Source organism: Vulpes lagopus, chromosome 5 (genome assembly GCF_018345385.1).
Source record: "Vulpes lagopus strain Blue_001 chromosome 5, ASM1834538v1, whole genome shotgun sequence".
NCBI classification, from domain to species: domain Eukaryota; kingdom Metazoa; phylum Chordata; class Mammalia; order Carnivora; family Canidae; genus Vulpes; species Vulpes lagopus.
In genome coordinates, this window is record NC_054828.1 from 122,435,015 (window position 1) to 122,447,227 (window position 12,213).

Sequence of the window (12,213 nt, forward strand, 5' to 3'; positions counted from 1 at the left end):
CAAATATGCTGTTTCAAGTGACAGTGGCTCCCTTTATATTGGAGGAGGCTCAAGCAGGATAGCACGGTCACTGTAAGCCACTGACTGACTTTGTAGTGGGATTCAAAGCGTTGGATTGGGTTTTAAGCAGAAGCCATTTAAGGCCTCTTCGAATCCTAAATTCTAATTGAGTGCATTTCCTTGGGCTAGCCTGTGTAGCAGTCTGAAGTCTTCTGAAGTATATGGTTACAGACCATATAATCAAGATAAAAAAGAAAGCATTGCTTAGCTAACCTTACACATTTTTTGGTTTCTGAAAGGGTTGTCAAGAATGTATCTGTTCTTTGGCTATTTAAAATTTTCCATCTTCTCGTAAGCAGTTCCTACTTAGTATTCTATTCTGATTTCGAATTTGGTGTGGTTTGCTGTGAGCCGAGGGTGGGTTGCTTATGACAGCAGAATACTATGTGAGAAGCAGGATGGATTGAATATGAATGTTTTATGAGTAAGAAAGAAGTGACTTTAAATTCCTTCCAGTAATCTTGTTTGTGATACTTCTTCCTTACAGAGTCTTGTAAATCCTTTGTATGTCGTCAGCTTTTTGTTGTTTTTACTTGGCAATTTAGCATGTGCCTTTTGAATAAAACATATAGCCATTTGCTTTTGTTGAAATATGTAAACATCAAAGCAGAAATGGTGTTGTTGGGCTTTTCCTTAACAATCCATCCTCTTTATTCTTATCAATATTATCTTTCTACAATGGAAATTTGATGATGTTGTGATCTATAGGAAACCAGTGTCTGCAAGGTAGATGTTGGGCTCTCTAGAGTGGCTTTAGAAGGTTCTTTGTGGTCAGCTTCCAATCTGTCTCTTTAGCCTCATTTCCTTCTGAGAGTGAATGTGCTAGTTTACTCACATTGAACTTCTCACCCTGTCTTTTATGTTTTTATAGACTCTCTCCTTTGTTTGGGATGGTCAGCTTTTCTTTCCTTCCCTTTATAGACCCCTACCTGATAAAAATCCTGCTGTCTAATATTTCCTCTTCTGGGATACCTGTGACTTATCTGTGCCATGACAGGTCTTGTTCTTGGCTCTGTAATAACCCACATCACATTAATGTTCATGTGTTTGTCTTCCCCTCCCTTTGTCAATTAATGTTCATGTGTTTGTCTTCCCCTCCCTTTGTTTCCTCTGTGTGTTCCCTATGTCTCATGCATCTATGTTACCAGGGAGTCTTGCAAAGAGGAGTTGCTCAGGAAATTTTGTCAGAGCAAATGACGGGCGAATGATTGACACTGGGTTTCATTTATGATGCCCCAGATCACTTGATTACATTTATCTGCTTTATTAGGATTGCGCTGCGAGCACTGTTTTTATTTTATTTTACTTGACTTTATAAAAAGAACAAACCTTGAATCTGCCATGAGTCACGTACAGAGTGTTTGTAGTAATATAACAGGAGCAGTGATTTCTGTATCAGACAGCTTAAGCTGAGTTAGGCTGCATTAACCAAATGATCACTAAATCTGAGTTGGTGGAACAGCAGATACTCATTTCTCACAAGCACCGTATAGGCTGTGGTTGGGCTTCTGGGCTTCATTCCAGGACTTGGCTAAAGGGCCTGTTTTCTAAGGTGTGGCACAAGAGAAGGAACAAAGTAGAACCACACAGTGACTCTTAAAGCTTAGTTCAAAGTGCACAAGTGACAGCCTCTCACGTTTCACAGGCTAGAGGAAGGCTGTGGCCAAGCCTGTTGTTAATGAGGCAGGAAGGCATAATCCTTCTTGGGGAGTGAATACTTGGGAACATAAGACAAACACTTATTTGTCCTTTTAACTGGAGCATACGCCTCAAACTCTTCCTCTCCTTCCTAACATCCTGATTTTAAGCACTCATCTGTGATTTTAAGCTGTTGCTCTTTACTTACATGACCCTTTGGGAAGCGGAATTTGTGAAGGAACTTGGGCAAGTCTAGATGGAGGTGATTTGGAAATAAAATATTCTGCCTTTTTGTTCATGGTCTTCCATACAAGTAGATTTTTTTGTTGTTGTTGTTGTTGTTTTTTCTCTGTGTATGGGAACTACGGACTTAAAAATAATACAGTTTTCTAGGCCCAATCCAGATACAGTGTATTAGAATTTGGGGTGTATGGATCTGGAATATGCATTTGACAGTTTATTCAGTGATTCCGATGGAAAGCTACTTGATATGTGTTGCAAATAAGTGCCACTCTTGTTTTGCTGATCCTCCAGTTCTCTTAGTGGTGAAGGTCACTTTCATCTGATCAGGAATTGAACTGTTTCAAGTCTCCCATGTCCCGTAGCGTGGTACTCCAGGGCCCTGAGTTTGGAAGCCCTGGGCCTGTATCCCAGCAGTGGCATAGATGGGGAAGTCTACTTAACACTTTACACTCCTGCCTGCAATTTCCTGCTTGCCCACTTTGGGCCCACACTCCGCAGGGAATTGAAAAATGCTTCTGGAACCATGCTGTTCAGCATGATGGCCTCTAGCCATGGGTGGTTATATAAAGTAAAATAATAAAACTAAAAATTTATTTCTTTAGTCTCACTAGTTTTCTGTTATTTGTAGTTTTTTTTTGTAAGTACAAGTAACGCTACAATGCATAATCTTGTTCATATGTGTTTTTGTGTCTTCGGTATGCTTTCAAGGTGTATTCCCAGAAGGAGCTTCCTGAGCCTAAGGTGAGGGACGTGTTGGTATTGCCAGATTTCTCTCCAGAGGGCTTGGTCCCGTTGACATTCCCACCAACCGTGTGGGAGCCTGCCTATTTCTCCACAACTTTGTGGACAAAATTAGTTGCCATATTTAAAAATTTTTGCCAGTGTTATTTATAGGTAAAAACTGGTATTTCAGTGCTGTATTGATTTACATTTCTTTAATTATGAATGAATTAGATCATTTCCTCATATATATGAGGGGATTATCTCTTTTTTGGTAAATTGTCCATCTGTGTCTTTCCCCCACTTTTCACTTGGGTTTTTGTTCTTTTGTGATTTAATTTTGTAGAAATTCAGATTTACTGGTGTACTTAGCCTTCTTGTTTTTGGTATGTATTGTGTGTATTTCTTCCAGTTAGTAGGCAGTCTCCTGACTTTATTTATGGTGATTCGTGTCAAGCAGAATATTTATCTATGTGTAGTCAAATTGAGCAGTCTTTTGGAGTAAATTCTTTTGTATGATGAGATGTGGCTCAAAATTTTTTTCCCCAGGTGGCTCCCTAGCTGTCCCAGCACCATTTATTAAAAATGTTGTCTTTCCTTGAGTGATTTGAGATGCCACCTTTGTCATATACCAAATTTCAAGTTGTTGGTTAGTCCAATTCTAGAGTTTTTATATTGTTACTGGTTTGTCCATACTCTAGGAACATGTTTTTATTTAATATTTTTTTTATTTAGATTTTTTTTTTTTTTTACTATTTATTTATTTGGGTGAGAGAAAGCAAGCAAGCATGGGGAGAGACAGAAGGGCAGGGAGATGGACAAGCAGACTCTGTGCAGAGTGTGGAGCCCCATGTGGGGATCAGTCTCACTCCTGAGATCATCACCTGAGCAGAAATCAAGAGTTGGACACTTAACCGACTGAGCCACCTAGGTGCCCTTAGGAGCACAATGTTTTAATTATAGAGAGATTTTATGTGTTTTTAAAGTCTGATGAGGGTAATATTCCTCTGTAGTTTTTTCCCTAGGTTTTGTGTGTGTGTGTGTGTGTGTGTGTGTGTGTGTGTGTTTTATTTTTTATTTTTTTAATTTTTATTTATTTATGATAGGAACACAGTGAGAGAGAGAGGCAGAGACACAGGCAGAGGGAGAAGCAGGCTCCATGCACCGGGAGCCTGACGTGGGATTTGATCCCGGATCTCCAGGATCGCGCCCTGGGCCAAAGGCAGGCGCCAAACCGCTGCGCCACCCAGGGATCCCTGTGTGTGTGTGTTTAAAGATATTCTTATATGTTTGTTTTTCCATATGAACTTTTATAACAACTTGGCTAATTCCATAAAATAACTTGTTGATATATTTACTGCGATTATATTAAAATTATAAATTGGTGAGACCAGTATCTTTATAATGGCTTCTGCTTCAGTTGGTTTTCCAAATTACTCCTTTTCATTGAAACTGGTTTCAGTTTTTTTTCATTTTCTTATTAGTTGTTGATTACTATAGTTTTGCTCCATGTCTCCCATTCTTCCTGTATGTGAAATTTTTCTGCAGGACTGTGAGAGCCCATGTTGCTTAGTATGGGCTCTGGAGCCAGTTGTGTGTATTTGATTCCTGGCCTGACCAAGACCAACTTCGTGCTTTTAGCAAGTGATGTGTCTTGTCAGTGCCCAAGAGTTCCCCTTCTGTAAAACTGAGATAGAGCTAATATTAACTTTACAGGATGGTTTGAGGAATTAGGAATCAATGCATATGAAGCACATAGAAATAGCGCCTGGCACACAGAAATCGGAAAAGTTAACAATTTTAATTTTTAATAATAATTTTTATTGTGCTCTGTTCATCTCTGTCTGACACTTTTGCAACCTTGGATAACTCTGTCAAATGTCAATTTTCTTAACACCTTGAAGAAATGTATATAACTCCTTTAACCCTGCTACTTCAGAAAACTTCATTTCCCTGTAACCTTGATTATTTCTTCTTCCCGTCCATTGATGTGGTTTTTCTACTGAGAAGATGCCTTTGTTTGGCAGCTTCTGTCCGTCACTTTCTTAATCTGGTTTTGTGAGTTTCTACTAAAATGTTGAAAACCACTCTATCTTTATTATGGAAATTACTTGAAACTTATTTTGTCATTGAATAGGGCTCTAAGAATATAGTTTCAACTTTACATTCTGGTGTCTTTGGTAATAATGTAAGCATTCTTCATGTATTAATTTTAATCCTCACAACAATGGTGTTAGGAAGATATTAGTATCTAATTGTAGAGATGAGAAGACAAGGCACAAATACAGTATTTTTATATCCCGGGAAATAAGAGAGTCTGGTTTGTGATGGGAAATGTGTATCCTGTAGAGACAGTGACCCATAGTAGCCAGCTTTCTGCATCAGAGTGTGTTCTGTGATTTGAATATTACTGCATTGCAATGTGACTTCTTCTGAATAGAATGTCAGTACTGTTTAGTTACATGACTAATATAGAATGCATACTGAAAAATAGTAGATTCAAACATCTCTGAATAGTAGTTAAGGAATTTTATATATTTTTGTAATTGAAACACATAAAATTTGGCTTTAGGGTTAGAAGTATTTTTAATGAATTGCCTTTTTAATTCACTGTGTTTCTTCTATCTACTTGATCCTGAATGGGTCATAAATTGAAGAATCTGTTTTTAGCAGATGCAAAGCTTATGGGTACAAATTATCTTTTCTAGCTGGTTCTGTAATTAAAATGTGATTTCATTTAGAATTATTAAAGACCCCAAAAGTCTGTAAGCTAAAGAAAAGTCAAGATTTGTTTTTGCAGCTGATTAATTGCACTATTTAATATTCTATTGACAGTTTACTAGGCTATGGAAAAACTGACTGTAAATCTACTGACGTTTAGTACCGCATGCTTTATTTTCTCTAGCTGCAGCAAAAAATTATCCCTGATCAGGACCAACTGATGGCAGTAGCTCTAGAGTGCATCTACAATTGTGAACGGAATGACCAGCTGTCTCTTTGCTATGACATACTAGAATGTCTTCCACAAAGAGGATACGGGTAAGATCCCACAGCATGAGGGTCTTATTGTTGTGTTTTCATCCTAACAGCTAACACGAAAATGTTGCTTCCCTGAGTATTCATTTGAGAGAGTTTTGGGAATATAAAAAATATACAGAGAAGAAAATGGAATCATCTGCACACCTGTTGCCTAGAGATAAACTTTTGTTTTTCCAGCAGTCTCTGAGCAGTCACTATAATCTTGTCAACTGTGATAAATTATCCAATAAAAAACAAAAATATCACCACCACCACAACAAAAAAATACCTTTTAGTGGATAGACCATGAGATCTCTGTTTTGTGTTTCTAATTAAGAGTTTTTATATTTATGGGTTTGTGATCGTCTGTGAATTATTTGTTTTGGGGCCTTGTCTATAATAATCGTGTTTAAGTGGTAATGTATGAATACACATCATTTTATTTTACTTTAGTTTTCTTTTAGTTTTATTGAGATATAATTAACATGCAGCACTAAGTTTGAGGTGTTTGACACGATGATGGTGTACATAGGTCGTGAAATGGCCTCTGTCAGTTTAGTTAACATGTGTTGTTGCCTACAGATAGAAAAAAAAAGTTTTTTTTTTTTTTTTTTTTTTTTTTTTTACCTCATGATGAGATCTTTTACTCTCATAGCAACTTTCAAGGATAACATATAGCAGTGTTTTGGTTGGTTTCTCAAGTTGTTCCTCGATTGGAACATGTACGTTATAAGTCACCAAAGTATATTAGGTTCCCTGTACTTACTTATCTTATACTTGGAAGTTTATACCTTTTGACCACCTTTATACAGTTCCCATGTCTCCCACTCCCACCCCAGATTAACCACAAATCTCATCTTTTCCTATGAATTTATTGTTGTTTTTTGTTTTTTGAAGATTCCACATATATGTAAGTGAGATCATCATATATTATTTGTCTTTCGTTGACTTGTTTCATTTAGTATAATGCCCTCGAGGTCTGTCCATGTTATCATAAATGGCAGGATTTCCTTCTTTTTTTATGGCTGAATTGTATTCCACTGTGTATATATAATTAGCACATTTTCATGATTCATCTATTAATGGACACTTAGGTTGTTTCTAATAAGTCTTGGGTGGTTTGACTAATGCTACTCCCTCTCTCTCTTCTAAGGAAATTTATGTTTTTTGTGAAATGAATGATAGAAATTACCAATTTTGTACTCCATTGTGAAATAATTATTTCATGCAGTCACTAATGGTACTACAATCAGGTGGAAGGTTGATGGGTAAAGGATATTTGCATGGTACCAAAGTGTTTCCTCAGCAACTTTTTTTTTTTTTTTTTGGTCATTTCAGAGGGGAAATTTGGCTTTCTCAAGTAGAAGTCTAAATGCTATCACCTTAATTCAAGCTACCAAGGGTGGTATCACAGTCAGCCTGGTGTCACATGCTTCCTGCTGAGATACAGTATGAAGTAAAGTTGTTCACTCTTAGTCCAATCAGTCTTTTGGGCTGAACTTCAGTTTTACAGCAAATGCAGGGTATAGGGGAACAAGTTAAATAACACCATGAAGGAAACAAATGCAGAGTGGGAGACACTCTATAGGTCACCTGGCCTTCTCACTTTGAAAAGTCCATGTCATGGAGGAAAACATGTTGTTGGAGCTGGGGAGGTGCTGATCTGAAATCAAGGAGTCTGGGGGTACGTGTCTGGCTCAGTCAGGGGAGCATGTGACTCTTAATCTCAGGGTTGTGAGTTTGAGCCCCATGTGGGATGTAGAGATTACTTATATAAAAAACATAAAATAATAAAATCAAAGGATCCAAAGAGACATAATCCTCTCCTATATTGTAACTATGAAGTAATGTAATTGATGAACAGCTCTTTGCCGCCCCACCTTCCCTATGCTCGAATACCTGTCTTCTCACAGGAAATACTTGCATAGAACATGTTTTTCTTCTGGTCTTTGCCTGCCTTCTTGAAAACAGCTCCTGTTGTAACTGCAGTTTTAGGATTAACTTCCTTTTATGGAACTCTACCTCCCTGCATACCTACTTCTACTGTTTTTACTGTTTTTTCAGTTTGGTTAGGGTAGTATTTTCATCAAGTTATGTAAATATTGGTTCTATAGAGCTGGGTATGATTATATTTCCTTTTTATTCAACGTTTTGTTTTTTCTTTTCTTTTTTTTTTTTTGAATTTCCTTTTCTTTTTTTATTTTGTTTCCATTTATCTCCTCTCTTTTCTTGAAAGACTTTTTCAGTAGAAAACTATTTTCTGTGGTCAAATCTGAGACAAATCTCAGTTCGTTCCCTTTTCCCATTATCTTTCCCTCTCTTTCTTTTGGAACATCCTTCTTGGAATTCCTTTTTCTTGCTTCGATGTGGGTTAATTGTCCTGTATTCTGCATAATGGCCATCCTTTGGTTTTCTGCTCTCTCATGTTATGTATCACCTTTCTGGAATCTCTTCTCCTTCGTTCACTTATTCTGTCATTCTGAAGGAACACAATCTTAATAGCTTTCTATCAAAGATTACATAGAGGTATTTTTATTATAAGACTGTCCCATGTCAGAAGGATACCAGAACTGCCCCCTTGACCTTGATAGAAAGTGTGGCTGTGTGTGTAGTTGTAGGTTTATGATCACCTTTCCCTATTCCTCCCCTCCCAGGCTTGTCGAGTTGTCCTACACCATTATAAACCACTACTTTGTATATGGCCTTTCTTCCTTTTCAGATATTGTAGTACCTTCTCTTCACCTCTAATGTCCTGAACTATCATAAGGATGTGTTTTATTGTGAGTCTAAATTTGTTGTGTTGTTCATTTCGATAGTCTATTCCAATTTGCGAACTCCTGTCCTGCAGATATTTGGGAAATTTTCTTATATTCTTTCTTGATAAGTTTCCTTGGTAATATAATTTGTACTCCCTTCCTTTATCTTCCTCCATTTTAAAAAATACTTTCTTCTTTACTTAACTGCCCTTTTTATCCTTTTTCCCACTTTTTGACCTTTTGCTAAGTTATCTGACAGTGGGCAGCCCGGGTGGCTCAGAGGTTTAGTGCCACCTTCAGTCCAGGGCCTGATCCTGGAGTCCCGGAATCAAGTCCCACGTCAGGATCCCTGCATGGAGCTTGCTTCTCCCTCTGCCTGTGTCTCTGCCTCTCACTCTCTCTTTGTCTCTCATGAATAAATGAATAAAATTAAAAAAAAAAAAAAGATCTGGAGTTTCTTCAGTTTTATCTTTTCATCCATCTTTCAAATTTTAAAATTTATTTTGGTTTTCTTATTTAAATCCCAGGAACTTTAAAAAAAAAGATAGTATCCCAGTCTTGTTTCAGAGATGCACACCTACCTGTCCTCCCTGCACCACCACTTTCTCACCATGGCCTCTCATTTTTCATATCCTGTTTGTTTGTATCTCTGCCTTTACTTCTAGGGACTTTCTTCCGTGTTGAGTGATTCCCGATCACTAATTTATATCTAAGACATTAAAAAAAAAGCTGACTGGAAGCCATGTAACAAGTTAAAGCCTTTACATTATAGGAGTGCTTGGGAAGTTGTCATGTATGTGAGCATCTAGCTTGTTCTCTTGTTTCAGTTTTGATTTTTTTGTGTAGGATAATCTTAGAATTGTATTGTGTTATAGAAATGTTGGGTAATTTATAGATCCTTATTATTCATCACCTCACCAGCAAGTCTCAGTACTGACTACCAAGAAGGAATCCAAGCAGTTAGATTTGTCAGTGGTAAGGCTAAATGGAGACCGTAGTAATGCTTAATATGTACTTCTCCTCCTCAGTCTAGGTTTAAGGAATCTTCATATAAGGCAAGGTAAATCACAGAGTGCCTCAGCATGTGTTTATTACTCGGACCTATACAGATATGACCATAGGCTATCTCATGTCCTTTGTAAAGAGCAGGAACAGCAGGTGTGCCTCTGTGAACTGTTGGTCTCTCTGAGAGCCATGACTGTCACTAGGCAGCAAAAGGCATTATATGAACCAATTTTGTAGCAAAATGTCATTACCCATCATTTAGAAACCTGAACTCAGTGGTTATCAGGGTGTTAGTAGGAAAATTGTTCTTCCTGGGGGGTGACAAGAGATTCAGAGGCTTCTCTTAATATCTGTGTTAGAGTGCAGAAGTGGTAGGGAGTTTCTTCCTTAAATGACCTCACTAGGAAACTTGATGGTCTGTCTTTCAGCTTCGTGCCTCCTTTGTTGTACTTGAACCACCTAGTCAAGCTCATTGACTCCCGAGTAATATGTGTAATTTTTGGAAATAAATGTATTAGACTTTGTTTTTCAGTAAGATAAAATAAGCATAAATATCAACTAGAGCTGATCTATCAATTTTTAAATAGTAATTTGCCTACCGTGAAGTATCAATGGAATGATGATATTAAAAGAACTTTTTTTATGTAGACATTATAATTACAGAATTAGTGTGTTTTTGAAGTGTGTGTAGGCTAAGAAATGTCTCTTTTTCTTGGCTTCAGATAAATGATTTTTGATCTAACAGATTTTTTTTTTTTGGTAACTACACAAACTGGATTGATACACTCTTGTTTTCCATTTATTTCTTAATGATTATATTTCACATTATAATTTTCTAAATAACTTATAATTTTAATAGGCTAGTATTAAAATTTGGGCTTAAAAATATTTTTCCTGTGGTTCTCTTCATGTCAGGTTCATCTATTTTATTCTGCCTGTGATTAGTTCATTTTTAGTGGTTACATGGTCATTTACCAATGGTAAACTATGTTTTTTCACTATTTAGGAAATGAACACTTACTTAACCTAATTATTTTTTGTGCATCTTATGTAGGTAAGCATATTCCATGTGACTGAGAAAAAACTTTAGTTATTATGTTTATGGATGTCAGTTCACAAAGAAAAATATCTTGTATTCTTGAAAACCAGTGACAAATGTTTATTGTAGAGCCACAAAACATAATTAAAACAGTACATAATTAAAACAGTAGTATGTTAATAGAAGGTAGCTGTGACAAGGGACCTTTTGAAGGAGTTTAAATGTAACATACCCAAACTTAAACTCCAGTTCAAGGCCTAAAACCTGGTTTAAAAAGATAGTATGATCTTTGTAAATTGCATGAGTAATTGCCAAATAGAGTTAGACCAGGAAGGATTGATAATTTTAAAAATAATGAGTGGTTTTTTGTTCAAGTTAGGGCATTTTTAATTTTCTAAATCCAGATGGAGATTCTTATTTGGTCATCTTACTAATAATAGACTCTGAGATCTTGCTGGAATTCATTTGCATTGTTGGCTGGAAAGCACCAGCGAGTGTCAGGTACAGTGGTTCTCGGTTAGGAGCATTCCCTCCATGTTAGTAGTTGTGTAGGATTGAAGGATACTTTTAAGTAGCGTCTCAGCTTTGTGACAGATCCCTACATTCACTTGTACATGTGTTGTGCCTTAATAAATCTACTCTACTGGCCACGTTTTCATTAGTAATATGATCCTTTGCCACGATAATGTTTCTCTTAGTTGCCTGTCCACATGCTTCATCAGAAGGGGCTTGCTTTTTTATCTCCTCTACCTTCTAGGGATTATCTAGATAATGGTTGTGCTTCTTTGGGTTCCTTAATATTGGAGTAGATGCAGATGGAATGAGGACAAGGAAGAAGTCCTATATAGAATCCTAATGGAAACTTCATAGAGGGTGGAAGGGATATAGACAGGCCTAGGAAAAAACCAATATGCAAGGCTATCCTTCCTAGTCTGTTTACTGGTTAAAAGAATAGAACTAAATGGTGATTTTACCCTTTAACGCTTATTTAAAAAAAAAAAAAAGACTTAAAATTGATTTCTAATGCTTTGTTGCCTTTTAGCAGAATCGAACTAAAAGTTCTTCAAGAAATAGTTGGCCATATCACACTAATCAGTGATAGAGAATATTCTTCTAGTCCAGTATTTTTTATCTTAATCTCTTGAGTCATGAAAGATGCTGAATGCATTCAGGAAATAAGACTAAAATTTTGCCTGGCAGTGTAAGATTGTTGTACAGTAACTATAAGGGAAACATTTCTTTTTTTCACGTAATTGAGTATTGTATTTTATGTACAAAGGTAGTACTAAACCTTAATTTTTTTTTCTCTTAATATTTTAGTCATAAAACAGAGGTAACAACAGCTCTTCATGACATGGTAGACCAACTGGAACAAATTCTCAGGTGAGAAAAATGATAGTCTCTTGACTCTGTGCTGATGGAGGAGGTCTGTCCAAGAAATAACTTTCCATATGTCTGGTGGTGGTTTCCAGTTTGACTTCCTATTTATTTGACTCCCTTAGGAGTGAGTTTTCTTAATATAAGTGTACTGCTAGCCTGTGGTAAAGTAATAAGAGCCTGGATTTTGAAGACTGGGGGATCTGTGTTCAAATGTAGGCACTGCCATTTACAAACTGTGTGATCTTTGAACCCCGGATTTTCTTATTTACGGATTCTAACTAATGAGAAAGTGCCTCCTACACAGTAGGTACACAAGAAATGTTAGTTCCTGCAGCAATTATTGTATCTGTCAGC

General features: G+C 36.8%; 1 protein-coding gene across 1 annotated transcript in view; it reads left to right on the top strand.

The window, feature by feature from the left end:
- The window catches only part of NBAS (NBAS subunit of NRZ tethering complex), a 322,232-nt gene that overhangs the window by 132,695 nt on the left and 177,324 nt on the right, over positions 1–12,213 (top strand). The window contains 2 exon segments of the mRNA XM_041755246.1: positions 5,567–5,700; positions 11,800–11,862. Coding sequence (XP_041611180.1) covers positions 5,567–5,700; positions 11,800–11,862 — 197 coding nt within the window.